Below are 14,497 nucleotides of genomic sequence, written 5' to 3'. Positions count from 1 at the left end.
GAATGTAAAAGTAACCTTTGTACTACAATTCTATATAGAGTGAATGGCTCACTTCTATCCAACATACACTCTCTACTAATAGCTTTGTACAGATTAAAGGCTGGTTGTAAAAGGCTTTAGTGAATAATTCACCCTTTAGAAAGACGTTCTGTCTGAGAGAACATGGTGTATGAATGGTTGAATGTTATAACAACACACCATCTCTGCTGACACCTGTCTACAGATGAAATGGTTGAGTGTGAAGGCTTTAGTAATGAACCCAGCTCTCTCTACAAAATGTTCTTAGATTGAACAGGGTGTTTGACTCAGTTTACAAACAGCAATCTGTCCACTGACTCCTCTGAAAAGAACAAAGCATCTATGTTGGAAGGTCCATGGAAACACTTGGCCTTATATTATCACATTTTAAGAGGGTGCAGATTCTGTATGGTACAGTTTCATGATAGTGTCTCCTTTTTTAAATAAATGTATACAGCGTAACTACTTTCTTTTTATGACAACATGGCCTCTCTGGTGACATCTCTTCTCAAGATGGAGGCTGGATGTGAAAGGCTTTACTGAGAAAGTCATCTTTCTGGAAAGACATTTTCTCTGAGTGAATATTGTGTTTTGTGCACTACAGTAAGAACACCCTCTCTAGTGATTCCTCTGAACAGAATAGACAGTTTGTGTAAAAGGATAAAAAGAAACACAAGGCCCTGTGGTAGTATATTTCAACCTGCTATACATTCTGTATGGTAGAGTTTCATAAAACAGTGATCCTATCTCATACTACTTTATAACAGTAGCCCCTCTAGTGGCACCTCAACGGAGAGCTAATGGTCTGTGTAAAAGTTACGTAGCAAATTAGTACCTATTGTACTATATGGCTTACAAACAGCAAGCTCTCTACTGATATCCCTGAATAGAATAAAGGGTTGTGTACAAGGTCTCAGAGAAACTCTAGCCCCTGTGCTATCACATTTTAACAGAGTGCAGATTGAGCATGGTGATGTAAAAGTAAACCTTTCTAATACAATTCGATACAGAGTGAATGGCTCACTTCTATCACAACATTCCCACGCTGCTAATAGCTCTGTGCAGATTAGAGGCTGGCTGTAAAAGCCTTTAGTGATGACGTAAGCTCTCAGCAGTCACCTTTCTTTTCTTAAACAGAGTTAATTATAGGGTTTGCAATAAACAGCCTCTACAGTAACACATCATTACATAATAAAGACTCCATGTAGATGGGGTAACAAAACGAATATGCCCTGTTTTTCGCATTATAACACTGTATACAATCTCTGCAGTACATTTTCATACATTCGCTCCTTATCTTAGTACTCTAGACCTCCTTGCTGAAACTTCTATCCGGAAAGATTATAGCTGACACTAAACTAGTAAAGTTCCTGTATATCCTCAACAAAAACTCCACCAGTCTTCAAGGAAACTGTATCCAAGCACTGTAGCATGATCATCTAGCACAACATATTTGGAAGATCCAACGCTGCGGAAGGTGCAATCCACCATCTAAGGAATATTGCTCCGAGACCTCATCCTTGCCAGCCATGAAGTAAACCATCCAAATCGGTGTCTCTGCAACACACACAAATCACACACACTAAGTGGCCTTTCCAATGTGCTGCTCAGACTCACTGAGCAAGCACTAACCAGATGTTCATGCTCAGAGAGCTTGAAAAACACAGATACAATTTAGTGTAAAACCAAAACCAGGTTGTATAACATATAGTGTCCCAGGGCAGTGCGACTGACACGGGCAATTTCTAAGTTCAACACCGTAATCATCTTTTTCTCACAACTCCTCTCCTGGGTAGTCAGGTGCTAGTGATCATACTCAGCAGCCACTTACACTATGAGCAGTGCATAGCATCTTACAACTTTCCATTAGCAAGAACACTGTTTGTGTCTTGTTTGTATTGCGCAAATAGTGGGATACATCAAGCACCATGTGCATTAAAGACAATCAAATGACTTCAGAAACGATAAAATTACAAGAGAAAAGTAGTGTGTCATACTCCATGGACAACATCTAATATAGGAAATGTGTAGATCCCGCACAGCCAACAAGCATAGCTTCCCGACTCTTGATAGTAACCTCAGGTGCCACAAACTCCATCTCTTTGCGCAGTAGGCAATCAATCTGGTGAGCGCACCTCTCAAGCCCCTTGATACCTCTCCCCGGCCTTCTCGTTCCTCGGGTATGCTTATATAAGGCTGAGACAGAAACTTCAATTGAGATCCAAACACTATTAGATTTTAGCATAATATTACGGAAATCTATAATTCAATTGCACTATAGTTCCCTTATGTATATTGTTGTCTCATTCGCAATGTTACAAGGCAAGCCTGGACTTTCCGTTTGGCTACAGTGAAACAATGGTGTGCACATCAATGATGCAGAAACTCAGAGGAAAAAGTCAAGTCTTTAAAGATATCCAACACGCAACAAATCTGGGGGTACGGCAGATCATTTCTGATCTGCAGATCATTACCATAGTCCATTGCACCAACACTGGAGCACCGATACGATTCCTGGTAATGTCAGAGTTGGACTCTTATAATGTAGAACGCAAGGCATTCCAAAGAAACAGATCTAAAAGAGGCAACGATTACTGGGTAATGCGCCCAGACTATCCCTACATTATTGAAAGCATAATGACATAGAGACAACTTTGAGCTCTCTTCATTGGTGGCCAGTGAAAAAGTTCTTATTATGGTTCACAGAGCATACTGGTAAGACTGTGTGGGATACATGTGAAAATCTAGTTCCAACTGCTTTTCAGTTACAAATCTCCAGTCAGTAACAACAATGCCACAAACTGTGAAACTATCTAGACCTGACTTTGAGGGCAGAACTTAGCCATCAGCATGTCATGAAACCTTTCAAAGTGGAACTGTTCACAGAAACGTTCAACTAGACATCAGAATTGATGGCAGCAAACAAGAAAGATCATAAAGGGGGGCAGATGTACGACCATCATGGTTTGCTAGTCACAAAACCTGCTGTACAACAGTGTCGGAGACACTGTTTGCGATTCCCAATTGGGTTGCCAGGGACCTGCCTCATTAGTATTCATGATGCAGGTTGCAACTTGCGACCTATTGGGAATGGCCGGTACTCACAGAGATGGTGGCCTGCTGGAGCCAGCAGACCACCATGTCTGTGACTGCTTTTTAAATAAAGCAGCTGTTTAAAAAAAATGCAGCCTGTTTTCTTAAAGGAAAACGGGATTCTTTTATAAAATAAAAATGAAAAGTTTTCTTTTAATTTTTTCAGAGTAGGCAGCAGTCTGCGGGATCGCTGCCTACTCTGAAAGAAATGTTGGGGGCCCCATTCGTAAAGATGAAGAGGTCCCTTCCCCTTCCCATTTGTGAATGGCTTACCACCAATTTGAAATTGGCGGTAAACTGCGAATTTTAGCGACTTCAATCTTGGTTGCAAAACATTCCTACATACCAATACAGCTTGTTATTAGGAAGGGACACCCTTGGCATGTTCCTTCCTGATAGTGACTCGCAAACGCTATTCAGCGAGTAGGTAATAGGTTACCGACTCGCAAAATAGGGTTCGTACATTTGGAAATACATTTCACCAGTTGCAAACGGCCCATCAGTAAAATGCATCGTACATGTGGCCTCGGGTTCAGACTCCTGCGTCACCACAATCATGAACGTCATTCAGTTTGAACTGAGTAGCTCTGTGGAGTGGCCACAGGCGACATGCAGCACTTTATAAAATATTTAAATAAATAGCTACATTAGTGTACCTAAATAACCTAAACACTGCTAACCTAAATACTGTGATGACCGAAGTAAACAGGTTTAACTAAGAACTGTGATAACTAAAGCGCTTGTATAATGTAAAAGCTGTAATAATCTAGAAACTGTGATGTTCCTAAATGAGGTGTCTTGTATGCTCTTCCAGGAAGGTCTGCGTATGCTGGTTTCCAGAGATCTAGACTGCACCCACATCGTCTACATCCAGTTCTCCTTTAAGTTTTTCGCAAGAGGTGAGTTCCCGCCGAAGCACATTTCTAACATTGCTCAATTAGCATACTGTAAGTGGTCATTAGTGAATGCCAAATTAAAAGGGGTGCCTGTGGCACGAAACATAATATCAGTCATTAATACAGCTTATTATGGCATCTGGCTTATTTAATCCATGTGATATATGCTACACGATGAGCATCGCTCCGTGAGCTGGGCGGGTTATTAGCAGATATTTAGAGGCCGCCATTTGCTGACTTCCACAAGGTGGAAAGTGATCAATTAATCAACATCCGCAAGCGACGCGTTGAGCCTGGTGGGACATCTGTCATAATACGTCATTCTGTTAAGCACACAAGCATCAGAGGGAGTCTGATGAAGAAATGAATAATGCACTGTCACTTAGGTTCTCTCTAGTTATAAGGCAATGTGAATGATCCGCCTTAGGGTAGCCCCTGTGATTAAACACAACCAGGAGAGGCAATTAATCATACAAATGCACCTTTTTTCCCAAAGTGGTGAAAGATTTGCTTTGCTTTGCGTTTTGAACTGTTTCCACATTTCTTATAAAAGACTGTTTAGCCCTTTTAAAAAACAAGTGGGTATAGTATGGGTGCATCTGTAATTGTTGGGGGAAACCATACTCTTCAAATATGTGACTCGGGGAGCCCCAGAGCCTGCAGCATCGACGGTGTAAATGGCAGCTGATTCTTGTAGCTGTTCGCTGATAGGAATTTACTCTCTACATTGAGGTAGAATTCATAGAAATAGACCTATGTTTGCAGGGTGTGATCCCTTCTCTCTGTTCCTTTTTGAAGCACTTAGAGATGCGCTAATCAGTTTTTAGCATACATTGCAAAAGCTTTGGTTTCATTTTCTTGTTTTTGTGCAAAAATAGGGACAGGAGACATTGTTATGTTGTAATAGGACAAAGGTATAGTGTCAGCTGCTTTGCGCTTAGTACATATGAAGATGGCTGTGTGTCGGGGTTTGCACCCATTCCATTGTCTCTACTGGGAATTGATATAACTGGTTGCTGTCTATGAGAAACTTTGATTACAAAATCCTGTGATCTGCTTAATCGGATCTCCATAAATCATTATTGCCCCAGACCAGAGCTCGATCTGCTGCATAAACGTGAGTAAGGGAGGGTGAATGGCAAGCTTGTATGCACGGCATTGCACATTGGTGCTTCCAGTCTGACGATTGCAGCAGTGAAAGCATAAGGCACAGTGGAGGTGCTCTCTCAGATTCTTCCAGAGAGGCATTTCATTTGTCTCTGTGCAGGTGTCGGTGTGAAGCGTATGACTTGTGGTTATTAAGCTGCATCATGTTATGAGCATGCGCAGTACATTTCTATTGGTTGAACTAAAGGAGCAAAGCACTCAGAATCCTAGTGGTTTCATTGGCTTTTGAGGTGTTTCGGGGCTTTTGCCTTGAGGCATTTGTTTATGACAGTGAATCTAGAGGTATAATGAAAAGGTGAGTTCAGAGGCAGCAAAATGGAATGATATGAGGTGATCCTTTTTGAGGGCCAAGTAAGAGCTAATATATTCCCCTCTAAGTGCGATCCTTGTTGCATCACTGCTTGCACCCTCATGTTCATTACTCGGTATAAATAGATGCACAGGTAAATGACCCTGTTATTTCTTCTGTTCGCAAAATATGAAACAATCAGATGTGCTATGTGCAGCCTCCACTGCAGATGAACCCGCAAGTGCCCCCTAGGTTCACATGCGGAGGACTGACCTCAGGCACCGCAGACTCCCCTTCCACCCCCGGTCACCAGTGTCAATGAAATCAGCTAAAGATGGGACTGGATGCTTCATAAATTACCCTGTCAGTCACTCTCATTGCCAACGATGGTACCAGTGACGCTAATGCCTATGCTGCCTCCGTAAGGAAGGAAGGACAGTTACTCTGTGGGTTGATAGCATCACTCTCTTTGCCTTGATTTCTAACCTTTCTGCTGGTAAATACAGTGTTTCCTCTAGCGACCAGCGTGGCTTGAATGTGGGAGAGAGGGAAAGGTAGCTTGGTCTCTGTTTGTGAAATCGCTGATCTCACACCTGAGCTACAGATTCCACAAAGCAGGTCAGGCAGACAACATATAAATAGAAGTGCCCCCCAACCCAATGAAGTAAAAGAATGAGAAATAAAGAATCAAAATAAAGTTTATTGAAATGACTATTTCATTGAAAGATTTACAATTCTTGACTCATCTAGGAGTGCCGGAAGGGTTCGTTTTTTCCCTGTTGGAGAAAGCTTTCATAATACTGTATATGCCCACACCTCATGATCAGGAGGTGATACCCTCTGGCACCCAAAAAAACTAAGGAAAGAAACTATCAAAGAATTGCAATACTTACAAAGAGAGTGCGAGCGTGTACCACATTAGTATACAATATTTGAGTAACATACATTGTAACTGTTGCAAATAAAACCATTTTAAGAAACAGTTATGATACTATATTCCATGTGTTTTTTTCTTTTAGAGATAGCAATGTTAACAGACGTATCTTCCCATTAGGGCAAGAAATTCATCCCGGTCATTTAGACTGTTGTTGAATGTGCTAAATTTCGTCTCATTCTGTGCCAAGCGAGATTTGACAGTCACCTGTTGAATCTGAAGTGATGACAGCTAATACTGTCCATACAATATCATCCTCACTGTGATGTTTTTCAATGAAGTGTGGTTTGCATCATATCCTAGATCTGTGCTAAAGAATTATTTTCTTTCTCACTTCCTGAGTTGTTAGACCTATATAGTGTAATTTGCAGGGAGACGAAGTGATGGCATATACAACATTTTGTGTATTGTAATTAGAAAATTAAGATTGTTTGTTCACAGCCCCATTCATGGAAACCTACTTTGTGGTACTGGTGAATTTACAAACAATGCAGGTGTCACACTTGTCCTTAAATAGTTGGAAAGGCTAATAGAGAGGGCAGATCGGCCTTGGTTTTATTAGGGCTTCTAACTGCTCGTGCTAGGAATTGTTGAATATTCGTTCCCTCATGAAAGGCAAAAACTAGATCTGACGTGTTGAGACTGTGTAGCAACTTCCATTTTTTAATGATCTTTTTTTATTTTGTAGGCACAGAGAGTATAAGTTATGACACACATCAAAGGGACTGTGTTCTCTTTCTTTTTAGGGTCATATAGGACCTCTCAAGGTGTGAACCATGCTTGTTCCACATCATTCCGAACCAAGTTTTAGGGTGCCCATTGTCTAGTAATCTGTCGCAAAGTCATTTGGGATTTTCAAAATATTCCTCCCTGTGGATACAATGCCGCAAATGTGCAGGAATTGGCCACAGGTTAGATTTTCTTTGAGAGAGCATGGATGTGCTCTTAAATGAATATAACAGTGTATTTTTATCAGTCGGTTTGGTGTACAGGCGAACTGAGAGATGTCCATCATTGTTCTTTATCCATAAATCCAATAAATTCAAATTGCTTTTATTAAAATTCATGGTGAATTTGAGATCTTACGACCGGTGAGTCAACCAAATGTAAGACTCGTTTGGGACTTCTTAGGGCCCACGCCAGATAGTGATCACAACATCATAAAATCTGTACCAATGTTTGTTATAATTTTTGAATAGATTTGCATGGCTATAAATCCATCTGTCCTTAAAATATGGCATGAAGAGTTCTGCTATCTCCGGGACGAAGCTGCACCCCATAGCCATCCCTTTTACTTGCAAGTAGGTATCCATTTTGAATAAAAATAAGTTCTTCCTTAAACAGATGCTCGCTAGCATGGTGAGATAATTAGTTGGTAAAGCATGAGGAGTCTCTCTTATGTTCAAAATATCTTCAATTACCTCAAGGGCCTCATACTGGGCGATATTAGTGTATAAGGATTCAATATCGAAACCGATGTTCAAGTCATAGGGGATGCTTTCTAAATTTGGTGATACATTCCATTGAATCTCTGATAAACATCCTGGTACTCGGAACATATGGCTTTACAAAATGGTCTATATATCGAGACAGAGATTTTAGAATGGAACCAGATCCTGAAATGAGCCTTCCTTTGTGAGGTGAGGGTAGAGTGTGTGGTACTTTTTTAAATTTTAGACAAAACATTAATTAGTGGAGTCCAAGGCTCTTTTTTGTTCAAAAGTTTGAACTCTGGGACAAAGTCAAGCTTGTGCTTCTTCTTCGACTGTAACAGATTAAATTTGTTATCTGATTTGTAGGGACATGTATAGTCTTGCTATAATGTTATTTAGTTGTCACATCACTTCATCATATGTTACACTATTCATGATAACTATTCCTCTGTCGTTATCGGCACGTTTGATTAAGATAGAGGTGTTGCCTGCTAAAGCTTGTAAAGCTTTATTTCACTGTTGTGTGTGCTAAAATGAAAATCATTTTTTTCTTACATATTTTATCTATCTCTTTCAGGATCATGCTTACAAAGGTAACCATTTGTGGTGGCATATCAGTAATTGGTAGGCAGAAGATTGGTTTGGTCTGTAACTCAGTTAAATTAGACAATTCGTAGTTCTCTTGCCCAGAGAAGTATGTTTTTAGTCTTACTTTTCTGAGGAAATGAAGTACTTCCATCCTAGTTTCGACAGTATCACGTAAAGCACTGGGAACAAACTAGAGTCCTTTGGTTAGAAGAAATGTTTCTTCTAGTGACAATCTCTGTAGAGGTTGTAAATTGGGATATTCTCTGCATTTACTATCTGTACATTTTCCATTTCTTATGAATTTCCCCAGTTTGTTGGGCTCAACCTCTCACGTGTTCTCACTTTCCATCCTCTCTTTGCTCCTCTGACTAAAAAAAGGCTGTTTGAGGGGCTGGGGAAACAATTTTTGACCTTGCTCTCATGTACCTTCTTGACCAGTGTCAAAGATGTTCCAGAAGAAGTAATAAAGCACTTTTGTGGATGCCCCCGATATTGCTGATTAGTAATGCTTGTGTTGCTAGACAACAAAAAGTTACCTTTCAAATATTCATAGGTAGCCTCAATACTGTAGTTTTTTATGTCCCTGGCTACCTCTTTTGTCTTTTGATTGGTAGTCAATGTTTTGAACTTACCTGTTTGTTTGTCAATCTCCTCTAATAATTTCTTTTGAATCTTTAAAAATAGAGTCACCTAAAAGTCTTTCAGGTTGCTCTGTTTCTTTGAATTTGACCTCGCTTCTGCATAAAGCTGTCTGTATAGAAATAACCAACCCAAATGCGTGCACTCTTAGTCCCAACATCATTGAATTTCATTAGGTACATCTTCACACCCATAAAGATGACAGGAATTGTGGTTTTCGCCAGAAAGTTTTGAAACTACCTCTGGGTGGAATCTGTACACTTGAATTATGTGTAGACACCCTCCATAAATCTCAACAAGCACAGTGCTATGAATTGTAGAATTTCAGACTCTTTTCTAATTGATGTGTAATACAAATGCACATTTTTTTCCATCCTTGCTTGCTATGTTATAACTAGGGCTCCCGGTTTTATGGTATTTATTGTTTTGACGTTTCCTTCTGTATTTATCCATATATATTTTTTGCTAATTTTGTCTGTATTTCTCCATCTTTATTTGGGGTTTTGTGAAAGAATTAAGCTGAAACTAGTATATTTACACATTTATTTAACTGATAAATATGCACCCACCCTTGAATGTTTGCCAGGTTTCAATGATATGAACACCAGCAGAAGATAAACCAATACACTTATATGAAAATATGCAGAGTAATGTCAACCTTGTGCATATCTACTGCTGTTTAAGCCTTTTTACTACAATTCCTTTCTTTTTTAACCCCCCTAACTGTTAATCTACACAGCAATTGGACTGACAGTCACGGCAGAAAATATTTAGAATCCCTCAAAAAGCAAGCCAATATCCGTATTCATTCACATTTAAAAATAAATACAGACAGTAAAATAAATGATTTTCTGTCTATCTGTAAAAATGGAAAACAGGGAGCCTTTGTTGTAACATACATTATGTGGTATACCTGTAAGATTACTGTGCATATTTAGTATGTGATTGGAACGAAATATTTTCCTTCAACACTGAGATGCTCTGCGAGTGATATAGTAACAAGGTGTCCTTAATTGACCTCTCCATTTCGGCAAACTTTAAATCACATTCGTCTCTGCCCGGAAAAAAAATGTGGTCCAAAGTTTTGGAAAGTGCAATTTGTACTGGTACCCCCTACTTATTAATATATGACTTTGCCCTCATATTCTCCTGTCTTTAACCACCTTTCCCCTTAGAAAATGACAAAGAGCCAACAGAGCTACACTAATAGCTTCCAATTCCTTCCGTTGTAAGATCCCATGCTCTAAAACAGAGCCCAAAGCGCCTGCACCTGATGGGACTCCAGACCCTTAGACTGGCATCTGCTGTAACTATCACTGGAGAGGGGGAGAAAGAAGATCCTAGTTCAACAGATTCCTAGAGTCCAGTCACCAACTTGAGTCCTGCTGAACAGAACTGGACATTGGGATCTGGAGCAACAGTTTTGGAGAAACCAGACTTCAACAACTCAGAATATATTTCATGATTTTGTGAAAATGAAATTTGGTCCTTGAAACCAGAAAAAAATTTGCTGCCAGATCCCCTTGTTTCTGTATCTATGATGTCGCTTTTGGAGCAGGCTGGATAACCAGATTCAAAAATATGAGCTTGAATTTTTTTAACCTGCTCCATAGAAAGAGTTACCAAATCCTTGTCTGTATGATACCTTGTGTCAAAAATCCATGGCTCCTTAGAACCGAAAGCATTTTCTCCATATGTTGCTGCAACTGAACTAGTCTAGATATGGATGAAGAAGAAACCTTCCTGCTGAAGTAGTGCCACCGATGATGTTAAAACGTTTGTAAATACTTTGGCAACTAATTTCAGCCCAAAAGGCAGAGCCCTGAGCTGAAATTGAAGATGGCCCATTGAAAATTGCAAAACCTTTGATGCTTCCGTGTTTTGGGATGTGCGTAAATAAGAATTGTGAAGATCTATGGTGGTAAGATAGTCTTGGCTGAGAACCTGAGGAATGCTGCTTTTTAATGTCTACATCTTGAAGTGCACTGTCTCTATCCAAGTATTTAGCCTATTTAACTCCAACACTGGTAAGACACTGAAGGCCTTTGTACTACAAATAGGACGGAGTACATTCCTCACCCAGTCTTGAGTTGAGGGAAATGGAGGTTTGTTTTTTTCCCATAGAGTCCAAATTCCTCGAGAAAGAGATTTGCCCTTCAATGGATATCTGGAAACACAAGTAAGGACCTGAATCTGGAGAATATTCTGAGATGTCTATATTATAACCTCTTTCGATAATGCTCAAGACCCAATCATCTGAAATGTCCTTTTTCTAAGTGTGAAACATTTTTCGGATTCTTCCACCCACTTCTTCCGATGGAGTGAGAGGGTAGCTGTCAGGAATCCACCTGGCACCTCCAGGTTGGATACTTGATTTGTCTACCTTTCCTGATATTGAAGGCTGGAACTTCTTTCTTCTAGCTTAAAAAGACTTTAAGTCATTTTAGTTGATTGTTAAGATTACTGATTCCAGGCATTTATAGGAGCTGGAAGATCTGCCCTTGAGTGATAGGGTGTGCTTTCTGACCTTAAAGGCCTTGATGATCATAGTTTCCATCTAATCACTGAGTAATTGCTGCTGTTAAAATGAATCTTCAGAAGGGATGATTTCTCTTGGGTATCTGCCTTCCATTCTCTCATCCAAAGGTACCATCTAGCCAAAACAGATGCTGGCATTGACACGGAAGTTGGCCTCAGCATGTCTGAAGACACGTCAGTTAGAAATTTACCCTTCTTCTCTATCTGCACTAAGAAGTCCGAACAATCAGTGCCCTCTTGAATTGCTATAGAAAGGCTCTCAAACTCCTTGACCAAAGACTGAGAACTGTAGGCGGAGTAAGTACCTGCCTTCAGGTACAAATTCTAAGCCACGAAAGCTATTTTCAAGGCATTGTCCACTTTTTTATCCACTGAGTCTGTAAAAGAACGCTCCTGTGGATTCAATTGCCGTGAGTCACGGATTGAGGATCGTGTCATACGCCGATGACACGCAGCTGGCTATCTCCCTATCGCGTGCACCCGGTCTTGCGATGGACAGTTTCAGGAACTGCATGCAAGAACTTGCAGCCTGGATGTCCACCAACTGCCTTAAGTTAAACGGCAACAAGACCGAGGTGCTCGTCGTGGGGGGGAACCCATCTGTTTGGTCATCGGCGTGGTGGCCTCCTTGTCTGGATGAAGCTCCCATACCCCGCCAGGGAGTAAAAAACCTTGGCGTATGGCTCGACGCTGACCTATCTTTTGGACCCCAAATAGACCGTGTTGCAGGCGTCTGTTTTGGTGTCCTAAAAACCATAAGGAAGGTCCTTGACCTCCTTCCTATGTCAGCACGGAAAACACTGGTACACGCCCTTGTGACATCACGCCTAGACTACGGCAACCTACTCTACCTGGGTACCACCTGTAAAGCCATGAATCGCCTTCAGGTAATACAGAACGCGGCTGCCCGTCTCATCCTAAAAATCCCTAAACGATCAGACACCAAAGCCGCTCTCAAGACCCTCCACTGGTTGCCAGTAAAGAGCAGAGTGGAATTCAAAGCCCTCTGTACATGCCACCGCATCCTGGCTAAGAAATCTCCTATTCCACTCCAGAACTTAGTGACAAGGTATACACCTGCACGCGAGCTGCGCTCCTCATATGAGGGCCTACTTCAGGTTCCCAGGGTCAAAAGAGCCCGTATGGGCGGACGCTCCTTCCGTTATCTGGCAGCGAAAAGCTGGAATTCCCTCCCTCTCCATCTCCTTCTGGATCCATCCGAATCCAGCTTCCGCAAGAACCTAAAAACACACCTGTTCCTGTTCTCTAGATAAAGGATCACTGATCTCCACCTCGCATAGAGTTCTTCAGTTGCAGCGCGGGGACACGCTTTGGCGTAACCAAGCGCTCTACAAGCTACCCTTATTATTATTATAATAACTGTACAACCAATCAAAGAGGCCGAAATTGAGTCCACCTGTGCAGGAACACTTTTTCTGTTTCTTCCAAAGAACAACACTTCTGCAAAAATCTGGGGCCATGTGTCCTATCATTGTCCATCCATTCACCAAAGAGTACATCTCAGATCCTTTTATTTAGGGGTAGAGCAAAACATAGTGAGAAAACAATCACTCCGTAACCTTCGGAGCAGAAAACAGAGGGAACCCAGATTGTCCCTGATGTGCTCCAACCACCCAGGCATCTTATATCTTTGTATAAAATTCCCTGACAAAAGGTGCTAGGTAACTCTGAATCTAAGTGAGAAGACCCATCCTGAGAGACCGTGCTACTGGGCTTCGAACTCCTGGAATTCATAGTCTTGCGCCTTCTCCCTTGTAACCAATGCCTTGGAGACCGCTACCTCGATCATATCCTGTGCCTCTGCTGCTATCATTAATTCAAGAACATTTGGGGTTAAAGCTGGAGGCCACACAACCATACTTTTTGTTGCAGATTCTTGGTCCATTTCAGATGAGGGGCCTGAAGAGATATTCCTTCTCTAAGCAGCTCTCTTTCCCTCCATTGTCCACACTAACAACCCCCTGAATATCTTGGTCCATCTCACATCACTTCTTTCCTCTGAGTTTTTGGCTCTTTTCAGGAGAAAACATCTTTCAGGGAAATATAATCGATCTGAGGTAACATCAACTGGCCTGCTAACATATTGATTAGAAAATATGAGGATCTCAAATGCGGGTCCAAGCATGTGACCCTGTTACATATTTATACTCATTGTGACTGTGCATGTCGATGTGTCGTTAAATAATGTCTGTATCCATGTTGCTGCAGGTACCCCAGAGAGGTCTCACTCCATCCTTCTGCAATACTCCACCAACGGTGGCATCAGCTGGCATCTCTTTGACGAGTTCTACTTCCCTCAGACTACCGACATCCTCTTCATTCATGTGCCACTCCCACACTCAGCCCAGACCAATGCAACCCGGTTCAGGCTCTGGCAGCCATACAACAACGGTGAGGATGAAATGTTTAACTGTAAATACCAGCCTGTGCCATACCAGTCACGCTCCAGGTATACTGACTGGCAGATGCAACTAAGAAAGAGTCTGGGGGGTTTTCAGAAGTCGCTGAATACTGCACAAGTGAACGCTGTATGTAAGTCAGTTCTATAAGCAGAGTATAGATCATCTTCCTCATCCTCAAGTATTCCAGGTATTTGATACACATGGACACAAATCAAAACTGTAACAAAAAAGTGTGATGAGTTTTGTTTGTACGGTGTTAATGGAGGTTGTATATTTCATTGGACCATCGTAGCAAATCTGCTACGTAGACCCTGACAACCCTAGTGCATTACACACGTTTCCCATCTCCTGTTACTCAGGAGTAATACATTCTGTTTTTTGTCCAAAAGGAGTAGTTTGAGCACAGCAGCAGGCCCATGGAAAATGTGTGATGGTGAACCACACATAACCCTATTACCTCAGACATTCAAGAGTGCCAT

At 41.3% G+C, this 14,497-nt stretch overlaps 1 protein-coding gene across 1 annotated transcript in view; it reads left to right on the top strand.

Annotated features, from left to right (window-relative positions):
• Positions 1-14,497, top strand: part of RELN (reelin) — a 1,711,021-nt gene that overhangs the window by 1,381,338 nt on the left and 315,186 nt on the right. The window contains exons 37-38 of the mRNA XM_078679027.1: positions 3,926-4,010; positions 13,825-14,007. Coding sequence (XP_078535153.1) covers positions 3,926-4,010; positions 13,825-14,007 — 268 coding nt within the window. The remainder of the gene's footprint in view (positions 1-3,925; positions 4,011-13,824; positions 14,008-14,497) is intronic.

This window comes from Lissotriton helveticus, chromosome 1_1 (genome assembly GCF_964261635.1).
Source record: "Lissotriton helveticus chromosome 1_1, aLisHel1.1, whole genome shotgun sequence".
Classification (NCBI taxonomy): Eukaryota; Metazoa; Chordata; class Amphibia; order Caudata; family Salamandridae; genus Lissotriton; species Lissotriton helveticus.
This window is presented reverse-complemented; position numbering and strand designations above follow the sequence as displayed.